At 49.2% G+C, this 18,703-nt stretch overlaps 2 protein-coding genes across 2 annotated transcripts in view; one reads left to right on the plus strand and one right to left on the minus strand.

Moving 5' to 3' along the window:
• The window catches only part of Nprl3 (GATOR complex protein Nprl3), a 106,121-nt gene that overhangs the window by 33,058 nt on the left and 54,360 nt on the right, over nt 1–18,703 (minus strand). The window lies entirely within an intron of this gene.
• On the plus strand, nt 1,744–13,216 carry LOC142767533 (uncharacterized). The gene is made up of 2 exons (XM_075869402.1): nt 1,744–3,394; nt 12,306–13,216. Exons 1-2 carry the CDS (start codon nt 1,874–1,876, stop codon nt 13,005–13,007), a joined length of 2,223 nt encoding a protein of 740 aa, XP_075725517.1. The 5' UTR covers nt 1,744–1,873; the 3' UTR covers nt 13,008–13,216.

Here is an 18,703-nt window from a genome sequence, read left to right on the forward strand (position 1 = left end):
TATGAGGTTACGAAGGAAAAAAAATAGGCAAGAAAACAGCATGACGTAACACAGCCAGCCTTGGCAAGTCGAAGTTATAAAAATACTTTCTTCTTTTCTTTTTTTCTTCCTCAACAATTCTCAGGTTGTCGTGTTCGGCAAGGTCGCAGGCACTTCGTGGCATGGCTATCCTCCATGGCTCCTCTTTATCATTATCTGGTTCGGGGCGCTCGAGCTCAGCTCCATCACGGTATTCGCACTCACACTGCTAGAATGCACAAAGCTGGTAAGCCCCATAGGGCAGTCTGTTGAACTAGTTGGAGTAGCACTGCTCTAATTAGCGCGAAATCATTAGGCATGTGCAAAAGAACTAGCGATAGACCAACACTAATACCTACTAGCTCTTATTTACTTCAATCGATACATCCATTGATATGCGACGATATTCAAGTACATCTACCACACCACTTCTTCTCGTGAAAACGAAATCAATGACTTCGAAGAAACTGCTGTGCATGTTTAGCATACAGTAGACACACGAAAGGGGTCAAAGTATTGATTGATATGTAGGGTTTGACGTCCCGAAATCACCATATGATAATGAGGGACGCCTCAGTGGAGGGCTCCGGAAAATTCGACCACCTGGGGTTTTTTAATCTGCACCCAAATCTGAGCACACGGGCCTACGGCATTTTCGCCTCCATCGAAAATGCGGCCGCCGCAGCCGCGATTACATCCCGCCACCTGTGGGTCAGCAGCCGAGTACCTTAGCCACAAAACCACCGCAGCGGGCAAAGGGGGTCAAGGTAAACACAAGCCTCCCTTCAGGACATGTCAAATACGCCGAGCTTATATAGGCAAACGGCAACGCTCACTGTGTCTAGATTGGTTAGTCAATGACGCTTTTAGGTGACACAAATATTTTCTGTCTGCATTCACGAAACCTTTTTTTTACGATAAAAAACTTTCCTAAGACGTTACTCCAGCCAACCACTATGCTGCACATATCCTTAGCGAAGCAGTCTGTGTATTTGAAAAAAACGTACTTAGGAAATGGATACATTGTGAATTCGGCTGACCATTCGCAAGTGTTTTTTGCTGAAGGATAGCTACGTGCAATACTTTTATACGTTCAATTGAATTATCTTCCGAACACATGACGAACGTGAAAGCTGCTTTAAATATGTACATTTCCTGTGGGACTATCATGAAAGAAATGTGGGATAGCTGGAGTGATGTGCGGGGCGCTTCATTGGAAATTTTATTAAAACGTTGGCAATGGCAAATAATGGCTGGCAAGCCGAAGGAAAACCTATATGAAACGGGAAAAATAGTTTTCTCCCTTTCTGATTTCTCATCGCCACGATGCAAACGTTTCAATGGGCGTGTCGCGATAAGGACGCTATGCACCTTTTAAAAAACAATATATAGCTGCTCAAAATTACTCGAGTCACCCAATTCTAGAAATGGTGTGTTTCATATGCACAAGAAGGTACAACTGCATCATCATTGGTCATAAAAATAAACCTTAGCCATTTTTATTTACAAAAGCAACGACGACCAACCAATGGCAAGCATCTAGTGCTCACAAAAAATCAGAATAACCATGAATTTGGTTAGTTGGTGGCTGTTTGCGGTGACATCCCACCTATACTGCTTCTGCTACTTCCGTCATTCTCGCTTCACATTATCTGTCCAGAAGAGCAATTATGAACGCTTTTAGAGCGAAAATGTCAGTCAATGCTGCCTCCCCTAACCACACATGAGCGGCTGTACCACTTCACGCTTCGGTAAATTTATAAACGTTGTTTTCCCATTCATTCCCGCATCGAAGAAACCCAGGCAGAGCGTCGCTCCACTGCCCGTACGGGTGCCGACAAGCTGGGAAGATGTGATGGCCTACCGGCAGCATATCGCTCTCGAAATCGTCAGCTCGCGGAAGACTCACGAGGGAGCCTCCGCAACAACGTCGCCGGCGGAAGCGCCACCCACTACCGGTCAAGAGGCTTCGCAGAAACCGAAGGACGCCACTCCAACCGTGCCTTCGGACTCTGAACACATGGCGAGCGACCTATACGTTGCCTCGGAGCGCACGAAGCGTGGCGCAGAATCGCCAAGCGACTGGCGCAACTTCTCTTTGGGTGACGAGTCTGGTGGCAACAAGAAGTCCAAGAAGAAGCGAAGTGCGCGTAAGCCCGTCCAGGAGACGGGAACGTTGCACGTGTCCCGAAACTTGAGCTCAGTGCGGCGATTGGCGCGAAGAGATCAACAGGTTCCGCCGAAACCGACGAAGGCGGGGCCTGCAGCTATGATCATATCAAAGCCAAGGCCCTTGTTGCAGGAGGCTAACCGGCATCGCGTCCTAGCCCCCTCAGACAAAGTAGTGCCCGATAAAGGCGATTACAAGTTCGGCGACAGCTTTGAAGACCTGGACATGGTCGCCGACTCGGCAGCCTTGCCCGCCCCGGCTAGTTCCGCGGAGGCCCAGAATAAGAAGGCTGTGGCACAGCGTCCGGTGGTCCGGCCAGTTGAGGAGCATCACCACAACCTGCCTCCGTTGTTGTGGTACCAGTACCTGGCGCGGGGACACAAACCGGCGCACCTTGGTGTGCCCTCTCGGCTAACGAGAAACGCACCCGTCACCACAAAACCTCCCGCGACGGCACCGACTGCCGTTGCGGCAGCCGCTGCTACGACGTCGCCCGTCCACGTCGAAGCCTCCGGTGCGCCTCGAGTCGAGAAGTGGGTTGCCGCCGCCAACAGAGAAGCTGCTCACCAGGGTAAGGCACGTCAGGCAGCATCGGGACATCCGAATATAGCGAGCAGGGCTTCGCGCAAGCGATCGTCGTCTCAAAGGTCGTCGATGTCCTCTCGTAAGACGAGCTTCGGTTCCGATACCCAAAGCGTGGCCACTGCGCGGCGTGCTACGAAGAAGGAGTCACCCTCCGCCACCTCCTCCAAGGCGCCCGTTTTTGAGGCAGTCCTTCCAGCCGCAGCCACGCTCGGTAAATCATCGCAGGGTAAACGTCGGAGAATGTCTAAGCTGAGTCACGAGCAACAGCAGTCTGGAGAAGAGCGTGAGTCACCGCGGCTTAAGTCCACCAGCGACCATGAGTTGGACAGACGTCCCTCTGGACTAAACGAGTCTGCTCAGCCGGCGCCGCTTGCCAGTGACGTCTCTTCCACAAAAGGGCCTTCGGGTACTGGGGCAGAAACTGGGAAGTTCAAACAAGCCACGCCCGTGCAACCAGTGGTTCCCGGTGAGATGCACCTTGCTGCTCCACCGGCGTCTGGAGCCCTGAAATCGCCCATTCAAGGCACGGAAGAGGTACCGGGACATTTAGGAACGAAAGCTCCGACATCCGCCGTGCCAGCACCTCGAGAGGAAGAATCGAAAGATGTCCCAAGCTCTCATGTAAGTTACATGAGCAGGCACAGTATTTTTTTACGTTTTATTGCGAAGGCGAACACCAATGTTCTTCCAATCGAAATGGGTCATGTTTAGGAGGCCTACATACTCACGCCAATGCGAAGGCCTTTTTGTATACCGCTGAAGAGTAGGGGCTGCGTTCGCCACTTGATATAGTCACTTCTAGTGATTATTCATTTTCAGCGATGGTCGGAAGCTGTAGCAAGGGCACTCGTTAAGTTATGCCTTGGCAGTGCGTAGCACAGCTTAAGCCATGGTCCCAATGCGTACGAATAAGCACGACGTAAACGTAATGCATCTTTTGGTTCTACCCATTCCTTTTGCTATTATCATTAAAAACTTACGTGTTTACGCGTGCAGACGTCTTGGTCAACTTTAGGCCGTCTTTCTCGCATTCGCCAGTAGGCGGATTGTTTCGTGATTTCATAAGTAAGGAAGGAACTGACGGAAGATTGTTGGCGTAAAAGTAGGGTGAAAGGACAAGAATAGTGGGAACACTTTCTTTTTTAACTGCTTTAACTGTAGAGCATTAACTAAATATGGAAACTCTAAATAGCTGCGCAGAAAGTGCTGAGGAACCTCGCTTGCTAACGCACCTTATTCATCAAAAAGGACACATCTGCACCGTAGAGTGATACCAAGGCCTCACTCCATCATGTTTCATGTTGATGAAAAATGCTTCCAAAACCTTACGAGCACACAAGTTTTTTTTCTATGCCCCAGTATCTTAATCTGTTGAAATCATGCTTCACATCTCCACGCTGTGCCGTCAGCAGGAAAATTATTTATTGTTTTTTATCATCTGGTGTTCACGCGCACTGTCACTTATGCAGCAGCTTATTTGTTCTACATACCATTTGCTGCAGGAAAGCGGAATCTCCTAAGCCACTCCCACATCACATTGCACCATCAGGTTGGCATGCTTCTTGCTACACATGCTAGCGTGCTCTTCGCCGCTCGAAACTCCGCAGCGGTTGGCAACCTTCTTCGGTCTATGTATCACCCGCTGTATATAGGGTAACACCATGGTAGTGTATAGGTGTTCTGTGGCAACTATAAGCTTCTCACCCCCAATGCACGAGTCTTTCAGCCACGGCTTCCACAAGCGCCCTTTAAGCTTATTCAGGAAGGTTTCAGCCACCGTTGCCAGCACATACTGCGGTAACCCTGCTGCCTTTAGTCGTCTAATCATAGCACGGCACCTGGCCAGCCTCTCATGCGAAAACGACCTCAAAGTGACGCGATCGTCCTCTTAACTACCTTAAAATGTGACTATGGGTATGGTAAGGGTTTCTTTCTAGCGCGTGGACGGTGCGCATAACAAGCATGCTAGCTGATGCTTCAAAACGAGCTAACACCTAAAAACTGAAGCATTTCTTCCTGAGGTAGCTCGTAAGTAAAACATTGACTTCTCCATACCTGCTATGTTTCATTAAAACGTTGTCCCTTATTGCTTGTGCCCGTTTGGTTTCCGAAACTACCAGCATACGGTTCAAGCACCTGAATATCTCTATAACAGTTCATCGCTTTTAAACGCGTCAATCAGGTCGTGGTCAAAACGTTGCACAAATCAAGAGAACGTAATAGATCGTAATTATCTTTAGGCTTAACGTTATCTTTTTTTGGGCTTATTTTTTCTTTAGGCTTAAGATAAGACAAAACTCTCAAAGCAACCTAAAATTAACACTCTGGCCAGTTGAGTTTTGAAAATCAATCTATAGCCTGGTGGTGCAATGCGATGTGGAAGTGGTGTACGATATTCCACTTCCCTGCGACAAATCTTATGTATGCCAAACAAGTCACTGCGTAAATGACCACGCACGTAAACAACGTGCGCGTAAACGACCGCGAACAATTTCAACAGAGTGAGGTACTGGAACATAGCAGAAACACGTGTGCTCGTGAGGTTTTGGAAACATTCATCAACGTGAGAAGTGATAGCTGTGTAAAACCTCGGTATCGTTCTATACGGTGCAGAAGTGTCCTTTTTGATGAATAAGGTGCGTCCCTCGGCACGTCTGCACAGCAGTGTTCGGTTTCCCTATTTAACCAATGCTCTACAGTCAATAATAATGTAGTTTGCATTTGGTCTGTTTAGTGCTCCTTCTTTGTGGTGTCCCTTTCCATATTAGCACAATTTTTTTCTGCATAGAATGAGTCAACAAGTTCATCAAGACGTCCTGATCAAAACAAGTTTATTCTGCCAGGAGGAACGGGCAGTTGGGGTGTGAATTCGTGGTCATTTACAGCGAAAGCTGTTATGAGATCACAACTTGGGTCACGCGAAGCGCCGTAGTTGTCCGCCGCTGCCGCCGGCGTCCGTAAGCACTGTCGCACAAAATAGGAAAATTAACTTAGTACCTAGGACACAGTGGGGCTCGAACGCGGGTCTACTGGTTGCCAGCCCAGTATTCTACCACTGGGCCACGCTGTTGCTTGGGACCTGTTCGGAAACTTGCCTTAGGCACGCTTAATGTCGGGAAAGGAATCGCGTCAGTATGAGTAATAAAGCGTTTTAGAACAGCAAATGAAGAACCCGGTGTCACGCAATGCTATTATCGTATACCCAGTGGGTCGTCCAATGCTCCAACCCACTACAAGCGCTTGATTTTGATCACCTGTATTAACTGGGGCGCATACCGAATCCTGGCATAATTTCTCATCGTCCACAGCCACTTTAATTGGCATTGAATTCCTTGCAGGTGTTTAGCGGATACCACGCTTCTGAGAAGAATGACGAAGGATAGCACAGCAAATGCCGGCATACTACCCAGAAAATATTAATAATGCCGTAGTGGGTATTAATAACTTAGTACTATAATAAAGAACTGAGACAGTCAAAACTGTTATTCGAGACCAGGTAAAAGCGTAGGCCTAGATATAGTGAAATCAGTGACAGTCCGGGCCGAGCGTCTCGTGCTTAGCACTGACAATGTGTTTGCTGAGATTTGCATGACCCACTACATTCATCATTACATATTTTCCCCTCGCTGAAGATAGTGCCAAGTAAGTGTTCTGAGGTGTCGTGAGGACAAGTGGTTCGTGATATGGTTTGAGGCGATCCACATGTACGATTTCGCGGCCTCGGCGACGCAGGTCCACAGTGGCCATTAGGGGTTCGATGAGGTAGTTAACAGCGGAAGTTTGTTCTATGACGCGATAAGGTCCATGGTACCTGCTGACAAACTTTGTAGAAGTAGCAGGAGCAGCACTGGGGGGCACCCACAGCCAAACAAGAGAGTTGGGCGAAAACTGGTATTTGGACCGTCCATCGTCGTGACGAAATTTCCGTAGCCCTTGTTCTTGTGTTGCAAGGGTGCGAGCTAATTGCCGACATTCTTCCGCATACCGCGCGGCTTCGGAAACTGGTGTGCCTTCGGATGAGTCGGGCCGGTAAGGGAGAATGGTGTCGATTGGAGATGATGGTTCTCGACCATAAAGTAAAAAGAAGGGAGAAAAGCCTGTCGTCGCTTGAGGTGCCGTGTTGTGAGCGTACGTTACGTAAGGAAGGATAAGATCCCAGTTGGTGTGGTCGGAGGCGACATACATAGAAAGCATGTCACCAAAAGTACGGTTGAAACGCTCGGTCAAGCCATTTGTTTGTGGGCGATATGCGGTAGTACAGCGGTTAATCACATGGCATTCTGCAAGAATTTCTTGAATAACAACCACGAGAAAGACGCAGCCTCGGTCGCTCAAAAGTTCACGTGGAGCGCCGTGACGCAGAACAAAACGTTGCAGCAGAAAAGACGCAGCGTCACGTGTCGTCGTGGCTGGTAGAGCGGCCGTTTCTGCATATCTCGTGAGATGGTCGATCGCTACAATATTCCAGCGATTCCCAGTTGATGTATATGGTAGAGGACCATAAAGGTCTATTCCAACCAGGTCGAATGGTCACAGTGGGCACGGTAACGGCTGCATTGGTGCAGTAGGACGGCTAGGATCGTGCTTGCGGCGTTGGCACTCTGTGCAAGATCGAATGTACTTTTGAACTAATGTGTACATGCCGCGCCAATAAAACCGAAAACGTAGCCTGGCGTAGGTTTTTAAACAAACCGGCGTGCGCACACTGCGGATCGGCATAGAAAGCAGCACATATGCTGGCACGGAGATGCCTGGGTATGACGAGTAGCCATTTGCGGCCGCAGGGTGGTAGTTGCGGCGATAAAGTATTCCATCACGGAAGGCGAAGTGAGAGCCTTGTCGAGTAGCGCTCGAGATGGCGGGTGGGTGAGTGTTTCAGATAGGTAATCCATCAGAGACTCAATCCATAAATCTTTGCGCTGCTCTGCAGCCATGTTGATGGGTCCTGATAGTGGAAGGAAACTGTCTTGGATAGAGACACTCGCAATATCAGTAGAAAAAGGCACACGAGAAAGAGCGTCGGCATCGGCGGGCTTCTGGCATGAGCGATAAATGACACGGATGTCGTACTCTTGGAGCCATAAAGCCCATCGTGCCAAGCGTCCTGAGGGATCTTTGAGGGAGGATAACCAGCAGAGCGCGTGGTGCTCGGTACCAACATCGAAAGGGCCGCCGTACAGATAAGGCCGAAATTTTGTAATGGCCGAGATAATCGCTAGGCGTTCTTTCTCAGTTACCGAATAATTTGCTTCTGTTCTTGCAAGAGTGCGGCTCGCGTACGCAACAACATATTCTTGGTAACCAGGCTTTCGTTGGGTGAGTACAGCGCCAAGACCGACACCACTAGCATCTCTGTGGATTTCTGTAGCAGCGCTTGAATCAAAATGACGCAGTATGGGTGGTGTTGTAAGCAGTTCACGGAGCCTCGCAAAGGCACTGTCGCAGGCTGGAGACCACGCAGATAGATTGCGGTCTCCCTGAAGTAGGTCTGTCAGAGGCGCCATGATCGAGGCGAAATCCCGGACGAAGCGGTGGAAGTATGAGCAAAGCGCAATGAAACTACGCAGCTGCTTGAGAGACGCGGGCCTCGGGAACTCGCGAACAGCACGTAGCTTAGCGGGGTCAGGTAGAACGCCATTCTTCGACACGACGTGTCCGAGAATGGTCAGCTTGCGTGCTGCAAAGTGACACTTCTTCAAGTTGAGTTGGAGGCCTGCTGCAGAGAGTCAGCGTAGAACCTGTTCCAAGCGACGAAGGTGCGTGGGAAAATCGGGCGAGAATACTACTATATCGTCTAAAAAGCACAAACACGTGTTTCATTTGAGGCCTCGTAGGGTAGTGTCCATCATGCGCTCAAACGTTGCCGGCGCATTGCATAGGCCGAATGGCATCACGCTAAATTCGAATAAGCCGTCTGGTGTAACAAAGGCAGTTTTTGGCCTATCATCTGCCCGGATTCATGGGCACTTGCCATCACCCAGAGCGTAGATCAAGGGAGGAAAAGAACTCTGCGCCTTGTAAAGAGTCGAGGGCGTCATCAAGTCGAGGCAAAGGATAAACATCCTTTCCTGTTATTTTGTTTAGGCGACGATAATCTACGCAAAAGCGTATGTTTCCATCCTTCTTTTTAACTGAAACAACCGGCGACGCCCAAGGACTGTTTGATAGTTGAACGACGCCTCGCTTTAGCATGTCACCTACTTGTTCATCGATGACACGGCATTCAGTCGGCGAAACACGGTATGGTCACTGCCGTAGTGGTGGGTGATTACCTGTGTCGATCTGGTGGCATACAGTAGATGTTCGACATAAAGTAGCGCTTTGACTGTCAAAACATGGCCGAAACTTGTCAAGGAGGCTCAAAAGCTCACACCTCTGCTGTGGGCTCAGGCCTTCATCGATCACACGGTTGAAAATGTCGGTAATGGAAGGGTCATTCACGGAACTACAGGAGAGGGCGCTGACTTCCGATGATTCATCAGGAACCTCGAGTGTATCGATGTTTCCGAATGATTCTATCGAACCGATACATTCGCCTCGAAGCAGAGTTATCGTGAATGGGAACGGATTCTCCACAGGCACGTTGGTCGCATCACCTTGAAGAGTAAGGAGAGTGGTTGGGAGCGGTGATAAGTGGCGATGAACGAAAGCAGCGGAAGGCGTGAAGAATGTGGTAGCGTCGACGACGGCGGAACAAGACACAGGTGTGAAGACAGTAGCACGCGGAGGGATCTGCGTGTCGTAACTAATGACCAACTTCGCATAGGAAGGGTGATCGTCCGCAGGCAGGGCATCACCAAGAGGACAAAAAACGACTTCGGCACAAGCACAATAAATCACGGCTTGGAGATCGGAGAGAAAATCCCAGCCTAAAATGATGTCGTGAGTACAGTGCGGGAGTGCTACGAACTGGTCTGTGTAGGGCACTCCTTGAATTACAAGTCTAGGGGTACACGCGCCCACAGGCTGCACAGGCTGTGCAGTGGCAGTACGAAGACACGAACCCAAGTAAGGAGTTGTAACTTTACGAATTGAACGGCAAACTTTTTCGGCGATGACAGAAATTGCGGCACCAGTATCAATAAGGGCAAGTACGGGTACACCTTCAAGAACGGCATTAATTACATTCGGCGGCGAACAAAGAGGGCTTGTGCTCTGCGACGAGGACGCAGTTCTTGCCTCAGGAACTGCGTCATTTAGTTTTCCACGTCGATTGTAGGGGGGCGTCGGCGCATCGGGGAGGGCGAGCGTCGACGTGGAGAAGGCGATCGGCGATCAGGAGCTGGTCGGTGGCTTGGTCGAGGAGCGCACGATTCGGGGTCTGGAGTGTATTGAGTGTACGTGTAATCGTTCTCATTTGAACGTCGGTTTTCACTTGAGTGGAGTAGGCGGTGGCGGCACAGAGCGTGCGACGTGCCCAGGTAGACCACACGAAAAGCAGATCGGTCGGTTTTCGGCAGTGCGCCATGGATTAGGGACTCGGCGAACTGAAGGTCGTGGCGGCTGGGCGGCATAAACAGGAGCAGGCAGTGGAGGCGGCGCTTGGAACGTCTGTGGTCATGGTCGTGCTGCTGCTTTTGTGTACGTCAATGGTGCATTTACTGGTGGCACCAGCTGCGGAGGAAGGACCTCAGATACTTGATCTCGTGTAATAGTCCCCAGAGTAGGGCTAAGCGGCGCACTGCGCTCCGGTGGGCCAGAGATGAGCGAGAGTTGGCGGGCAACTTCTTCGCGCACGAAATCTTTGATCTGCGAAAGGAGGACGGGGTCTTGCGAGGGAGTTCAGCCGGACATCGATTCCTGCTGTGGGACAGCACGGCGGGTGACGAGACGTCGCCGGCGGAGCTCATCATAGCTTTGGCAGAGCTCGGTAACTTGGGCGACAGTAGCAGGGCTTTTTAAAATTAGCATCTAGAAGGCGTCCTCGTCAATACCCTTAAAAATATGCTTGATGCGGTCCACCTCTGTCATGTTCACATCGACACGTTTGCACAAGTCAATGACGTCTTCTATGTAACTTGTAAAGTTCTCACCAGGGAGTTGAGATCTCGACTGAAGGCGCTGCTCCGCACAAATTTTGCGGACAGAAGGACGACCGAAGACTTCGCTGAACTTTGCCTTGAATGCTGTCCACGTGGGAACGTCGGTCTCATGGTTCCGAAGCCAGAAGTGGGCAATGCCACTGAGGTAATTGCCGACAGTGGCCAGTCTCGTGGCTTCGTCCCATTTGTTCAAGACACTCACGAGTTCGTAAGTATCCAGCCAGTCGTCGACGTCGTGATGTTCAGTGCCGCTGAATATGGGAGGATCCCGCTGACGGACAGCGCCGGAGCACACGATGGCCTGGGAAGCCATAGGAGGAGGGCTTGTGGCAGATGCAGTGGTCATGACAGCAGGTAGAGTCCGGCTTCGCAACTCCAGGATTGCAAGGAGACCCCGCAAACTCCACCAATTATAATAAAGAACTGAGACAGTCAAAACTGTTATTCGAGACCAGGTAAGAGCGTAGGCCTAGCTAGGGAAATCAGCGACAGTCCGGGCCGAGCGTCTCGTGCTTAGCACTGACAATGCATTTGCCGAGATTTGCATGACCCACTACATTCATCATTACAGTACCTAGGACACAGCGGGGCTCGAACGCGGGTCCACTGGATGCCAGCCCAGTATTGTACCACTGGGCCATGCCGTTGCTTGGGACCTGTTCGCAAACTTGCCTTAGGCACGCTTAATGTCGGGAAGGGAATCGCACTAGTATGAGTAATGAAGCGTTTTAGAACAGCAAAAGAACCCGGCGTCACACAATGCTATCAGCATACCGAGTGGGTCGTCCAATGATCCAAGCCACTACAAGTGCTTGATTATGATCACCTATATTAACTGTGGCGCATACCCAATTCAGGCATGATTCCTCATCGTCGACAGCCACTGCAATCGGCACAAAATTCCTTGCAGGTGTTTAGCGGATAATACGCTTCTGAGAAGAATGACGAAGGACAGCACAGCGAACGCCGTTCTACTACCCAGAAAATATTAATAATGCCGCAGTGGGTACCCAGCAAGTGTGCTTCCAGCAGTCACCCAATGAGTGCTTAGAAAAGACGCTGAAAGATCGCTCTTACAGCTTTCGCTGTGACTGTGCTGCACCTTCCGCGCAGGCCTGGCTTTTTTTTCCTGTGTGAAAGTAGATTTTTTTCAGGCACGTACAGGAGGCCTTGACCAACTTAAAACGTAAAAACGTTTTTTTTTTCGCAATACTGGCAATAAGTCACCACCCCGCTATAAAGGGAAGGCTCATGCATAGCATTCATTGATCAACCCATTCAGTAAAACACTCACGGTTTCTAGTAAACACTTTGGAACATCAGGGCTACACTTGAATTATGATTAACATGATGCATAAATATCGGGTTTCTCTGATTATTACTGGGCCACTCCGTATGACGTTGGGTTGTGCGACAAGAAAAGGGGGCCTTACACTGCCCTATACTTTCCCTCTCACTTCGTGTTGATCAATATCCGGTCCTTCATGCAGGTACACCAGCTGGATTATGGGATCGCAACCACTGCCAACCAGCCAGACACTCTCGATGTTAACAAGCCACCCACTGACAAGCCCGCCCGGCTGCTTCACAATCTCGCCGTTGGCCTCAAGCGGCGCTCGCATCGACGGCGCCTAACTCGCAAGAGTCTCGACTCCAACCAGGACGTCGACGACATGGCTGCTCTCAGGGCCACCGATATTTCGGTAGTCTCGGGTGAAAGCTGCCCGCTGGACCGCGGTTCTTCCGCGTCCATCTCGCTGGGATCGGCGCTTGGTGTGGTGACGTCACAAACAGCCACAATCCACGCTGTTCAAGCCGTCTCCGGCCCCTCCGCACCGCAGAAGGAAGCGTCCGCGGGACAGCCCTCAGCTCCTCCTCCGGCCATCGTCGCACTGAAGTCAGTTTCACAGACGTCAGCCAAGACGACGTCGAGCGGGACTCAGCATTCCGTTTCGTCGAAGGAGCTCGAGCGCAGCACCGCCGCTGCCACTGCTGGAGTCGAGGCAAGGGACGAGACGCGCTGGGAGAACGCGGATCACGCGGGAGCTTCGAGTCCGAAGGAATCGCGAGGCACATCCGGGAAGGGCAACGTTCATCCGAGGCACCGCTCGCGACGCTCGCCGAAAAAGCAGCGACATACGAGCAGCAGTGACCACAGTGTTGAGCACCACGGCTCGGACAGTCCGCACTGATGGTCTACGTAGAAGCGTAGAGAGCCGGCTCGGAGGTTCGTTTCGGGCAAAAAGTTCGAAACGAACAACTTCATCGCATATGGTACTAAGGAGGGTTCTCGAGTACCTCTGTACTGAGGTCCGAATGCTATTTATTTTGTTTCTTATCTGCGTATATTGGTATACCGACAAGCACGTGATCCATGCTTTTGAATACACGACTTGCGGTACTTTTTTTTGTTTTTCTGTAGCACCACTGTACTTGAGTGCAGAGCACCACTGTACTTGTGTGCAAAATGATTACGGTTTGCCTACAGTAGGTATTCATTGCTATTTCATTGCTATTTCATTGCTATTGAGTTCATTGCTATTTAGCACTGAATTCGATGACAACAGCTTTCTCTCCGCGCTGATTGCATGCAACTTCCCATATGTATACAGAATACGGCGCTTCGAAGAACGAAGAAGGGCCAAGTTCATTTCGCTCAACCTGCTCAGGGCCCACATTGCGGGTTTTCAAAAAAACATTTTTTGCAGTTGCCGTTTGCTGAACACTAAGTGGTTCTGAAAAGGGAGGACGGTGATACCACAATAGCAATCGTATGTTTGCTATTTCGTATAAGCCATAACTCTCAAGTGGATCGGCAAAGGTACGTGTGTCGACAGAGTCCACTTGAAGGTACGTATTTGTCAGAGGGAGAGGTTTTAACTTCTAGGTGATAGGAAAGCCCCCTTTCATTAAATATAGGTCCGGTATTGAAAAATCGCTAGAACTTCATGCATCTCTTGAGAAGTGCGGCAGTTCAAGACCGTAGGTCTGCAGAACTTGTGCAACTCGCTCGGACTCGCTCGCTAAAATCATTTTGAGCTCGATTCACTCAGACTTACTCCGCAAAACATTGTTCACCCGGGCTCCCACAGACTCGGGCTCTGTTCTATCCGAGTATGAGCGCCGGTAAGAATTGTCGACTCATGAGTGCGTAATCTCCGGATTAGCTTTTCGCCCATGGTGTCGGTGCTCTTAACACCAGTATCACACGTAATCTGCGTTTTTTTTTGCGCCTTTTGATACAGAACCTTCGAATACGAGTTATTAGTGCTGGCAAACAAGCAAGGCTTCAACTTATAAGTGGGGTCTAACGTCCCAAAACCACCATATGATTACGAGAGACGCCGTATAGGAGGGCTCCGGAAACTTTGACCACCTGGGGTTCTTTAAAGCCGCCGCAGCCGGGATTCGATACCATGACCTGCGGGTCAGCAGCCGAGTATCTTAGCCACTTGACCACCACATCGAGGCCAAACAAGCGAGGTCAGTCTTTTTAAGTGGATGACAATGAACAGTATATCAACATGCCCTGGAAACGTTGGCCGGGGGTAGGGGTGAGGTCAGGGCACACCCTACGTAATTAACACCTATAGGCAAGCCCTTGCCTAGGTTGTCGTACTTTTTTGCGAGCTAATTAACGAATCATGGGACGATAACAATAACATACTGAAGTCGTGCGACATGTCGAAGCAAGGGGTCACTGACTGTATATGATCATCACCATCAGCCCAACTACGCCCACTGCAGGACAAAGGCCTCTCCCATATTGCGCCAGTCAATTCTGTCTTGTGCTTGCTGCTGCCACTTTATCCCCACAAACTTCCTAATCTTATATGCCCTCCTAATTTTCTGTCTAAGTTTCACCAACTGTCTTCTCTTGCAATCTAGTGTGTGATCTTAAATGGCCGGCCAGCGGTTATCTTGCCTTCGCGCTACGTGCATGGTGATAGTCTTTTAGGGGACCTTCGATGCGAAAATTTTGGTCTGTCTGAACATTTGTGTGTTTGTCTACCCATAATGATATCCTAAACGGCACCAAACGGTACTCCAAACGGCCAAGCCCATCTGCAGCGCCCGCCAATATTGCTCAAGATTTAGCATTCATACTTGTGCGATTGTCAATTAAAAACCAATTATTGCGCATACCTGAGGCACCACAACAACACGTCAATAATCTGTCTGTGTGTCTTTTTACTAGAAAATGCATACATAAGTGATTCCAACGTTTTGCTAAAACGACACGGTGTTGGCCCCTGCCCGTCGTCTTGCGTTCTACACCTTATCACCTCCGAGACTTGTGCGCAGGCCACGTGCTTCGTTTTCTAAGATAACTGCCAGATAGCGCTCATGTCTCTCGCGTGACGTGACTCTATGTGCTCATTCGCCTGCGCTGCATGCTCGAGGCACTCTAATGCCGCACCGTCAGAATATCACTCGCCAATTTTCTTGCGCAAAACATCAAATAAACGTTTTGTTCACTATCTCCAGGCGCAAGACTGTCGTCTTTCGACAACATTTGCAGTGTAACATGCAGATACGGGGCCTTTTTTCCCTTGATTTCGGCTATGATGCCCTTGACACCCATTTGTTCCCTGATACACTCTGCTCTCTTCTTGTTCCTTAAAGTTACACTTATCATTTTACTTTTCATGGATCGCTCGCTGGGTCGTCCTCAACTTAAGTTGAACCCTCTTTGTAATCCTCTAGGTTTCTGCTCCAAAGGCAAGTGCCGGTAAGATGCACCTGTTATGCACCCTCATCTTGAGGGATATTGGCAATTTACCATTCAGGATTTGAGAATGCTTGCCGAGACCGCATATGTTGATTTCTAATTGTGAATTCAGCACGCCTTCAGAGTAACTGCAGTCTACATACAATATGAAGGGCAGATGCCTTTTCAGACTTTGCCCCCTGATGTTATCACAACCACAATCATACGTTTGCTGTTTTGTATATACTCTAAACTGCCGTCAAATTGAATCGGCGGTGGTACTGGTGAGTTACGATGGCAGTGACAGCAATTTTGCGGCGCGTAAGCTGACCGCTTGATAACCAAGGTTCCCGAATGGTCAATACATCAGTTATCCAGTTCTTCAGCGTCAAAGGAAAAAGGTAGAATGTAGGGAAGGTAAGAAGCTCAAATAGACCCTTGATGAATATGCAGACGCACTCGCAGTGGCCTCGCATAATTATCCCATAATTTCTATATTACCGACGCTAGCATTCATCACCGTGGCACGCTTTGAAAATTTTGTTACATCAGATAATTTTAAAAAACTTCGCTTGGCAACATCTGATTTTTCTAATCTTAAGTACCCCAGGAAAAATCGATGGTGCTCCTCTAGAATGTCGGAGATATCAATTACGAGACTATGATGCCGAGTTCCCCCCCCCCCCTGAATTTTTATCTTCGCAGGTCTGATCTGGCACAGTCTCCCTTATGCCCCCACTGCAACGAGAGTGACTCCCTTCATCATTACCTCTTAACATGCAGGTTATATACAAATCAGAGGAAGCGACTGTTATAAGAACCTCTCTTAGGTCGGCTGTAAATTTATCCCTTCCAGTGGTCCTTTCCTTTGGAGCAACTGAAAAGGGATTTAGCCACAGGAACGTTTGCGAGGCCGTATGCGATTTTCTAAAGGCAACAAAACAAATAGAATGTTAAGCTGATGCATAAATTCACTTTATTTCAAACCATATTAGCTTGCTCATTTATTTCTATTACCTCTATTTATTTTATTTATAATCCATCGTTTATCATTCTGTTCATTGTTTAAACATCCCTATTTAAATAACCCGGCAGGTAAAACAATTCAATCTCGCAAATGAGGTACCGTCCGTTTTATGGCCAATCCCCCGTGGTGGGTTGCGCCAGGACTTTGAGGAACAACCAACCAACCAACCAATTCATAACAAGACACCGCCTCGCCAGGTGGTTTTCCGTGGAACCGCTGACAATAGACTTCGTTTCATATTTTATATTGTAACTTACTTGGCTTGCTGTCGGAACGAAGACTCGCTGTCATACGTCTGTCACCAGAATGCATCACAGGAAATGGAGACAGTCTGTAATTAGGTGTAATAATGAGGTCCCAATGATAAGAAAGCTTGATAGTAGGGTATGCATCGTAGTCAGTATTAGCTCGATCAGCTATCTTATCGCCATATTGTCAACGCTTCTCTTTTCATGTATTAGTAAGACAAGATCTTTAGCACTCGCCACCTGGTATAACGAAGTATGATGGCCTCTACGAGATTGGCGTTGGTAGTGCCCACGATGCTGACGATAATTTCTTATCGTGTACAACTTCTCCGGAGCAGAGGCCTGCATCAGCAAGCTAGAGCTCTCACTCGCGTGCTGACAGCACAGGCTATAATTGTGGCTATAGCCGGTGGCTGATTCTGTTCACTGCGGGCTGCACAGCGGCTAACGTCGGCTAACGTTGGCTATCCGGCCGCAAAAACGCATTCATTCAATGTCAAACTAATATTCGAGATGTATGGAGAGATTTTCTATTCGTTTTTGATCCCAACGTCTCATGCATGCTGATTACAACTTCGACCATAGAGGTGCGCGCAGTTGGAAGAGGGGGGTTGAATCTACCCCATACATTTACCCAGACTGACCAGTCTCGTCGCGCGGTTTGAAGTACCAGCCTATGTGCATGAAGGTTTCTTGGCGAGAGTGGCTGCTGACGACAGCCAATGTTTGAGTTTGAATTCGGTTTGAGTTTATCCAACCGCTTGACGAGTACATGAAACCGCACAGTATACGCGGTTTGGTACTAAGGGAAAAAAAGTGGCGTGTCACAGCTTGACTGGCCCCTTCACCCAGAAGAAAAAGAAATTTAAATTATGAAATTACAAAATCTTGCACACCAGAACTTCACGCTATTATTTCCGGAAGACATGTCATCAAAAAGGCAGGTCAATGTGAGAACGTTAGCATTTGATACTCGTTTTTTTTTTTTACATGCATGGCAAGGCTGGTATATGGATCCAATTAACGCAAGGACGAGGGAGCTCCGGTAAAACTTGCCTCCCGCTTCGCGTGATTCAGAGCTCTGCGCACGTATATGATTGTCTATAGGCTGTACAAACGCGATAATCCGTCATACCAAGCTTCTCTTAGTCTCTGGTCATGCTGCGGGTACTCCTTGACGTCGCACAGTCATCATCTCGATCAAAGCCACTATTTTTTCTTTCCCGCGCCGTCAAAATATCTGACGCACAGACTAGATGACGCGACGCGTGCCTCGGTAATGAGTCAAGCGTCACACATACAAACGCTGACTCACGTGCCTCGCACGCCAGGCCGCGGCCATGTTGCTGCTCTTTTGTTGGCGTCACACGGCAGCGCTGCCGCGGAATTTTGGGAGCTCCCAACGGGAGGACCGTTCTTCCACGGGGCGGCGACTTTTGTGCAACGCTTGCCAAGTCGGCGGAACGGCGGGTGCCAGGACGCTCATTCAGGGTGTTGGAAACGAATAAAAAAATAGTGGCCGCGTAGCACCTCAGCAGGCGTCCATCAACAACGGTTTTAGCCCAAAGCGACCTCAAAGCGAGATCGTTTGGTGGTGCTGTATCAGTTGGAGACATCGATGAACAGAGCCAAAGCTGACTAATACGTTCGCGTTGTAACATTTAAGACTAGTAGCTCTCGAACCGTAACAGTAGAGCCCGTCGTGTTCTGGTTTCCAGGTGGGAGAGAGTAGGCAAAATCTGTCACTCGACCTGCGGAATACGAGTTACCACATGTAACTTTACAATTTTCTTTACTGTGAGATCGCCTAATCAGCTTCTTTGATAACTGCTCGGTTTTTACGAACGAAAACCGGGAAAAGATTGTGCAGAGACGCCGTGAGTGCATTACTCCTGAGATTTT

This window comes from Rhipicephalus microplus, chromosome 7 (assembly GCF_043290135.1).
Source record: "Rhipicephalus microplus isolate Deutch F79 chromosome 7, USDA_Rmic, whole genome shotgun sequence".
Taxonomy (NCBI): domain Eukaryota; kingdom Metazoa; phylum Arthropoda; class Arachnida; order Ixodida; family Ixodidae; genus Rhipicephalus; species Rhipicephalus microplus.

Bases quoted from the DNA above. Each gene is read 5' to 3' on its own strand.
- LOC142767533 (XM_075869402.1), top strand. From the start codon at position 1,874: ATGGCCTACCGGCAGCATATCGCTCTCGAAATCGTCAGCTCGCGGAAG. The intron at 3,395-12,305 runs GTAAGTTACATG...TCCTTCATGCAG, and splicing joins AAGATGTCCCAAGCTCTCAT to GTACACCAGCTGGATTATGG.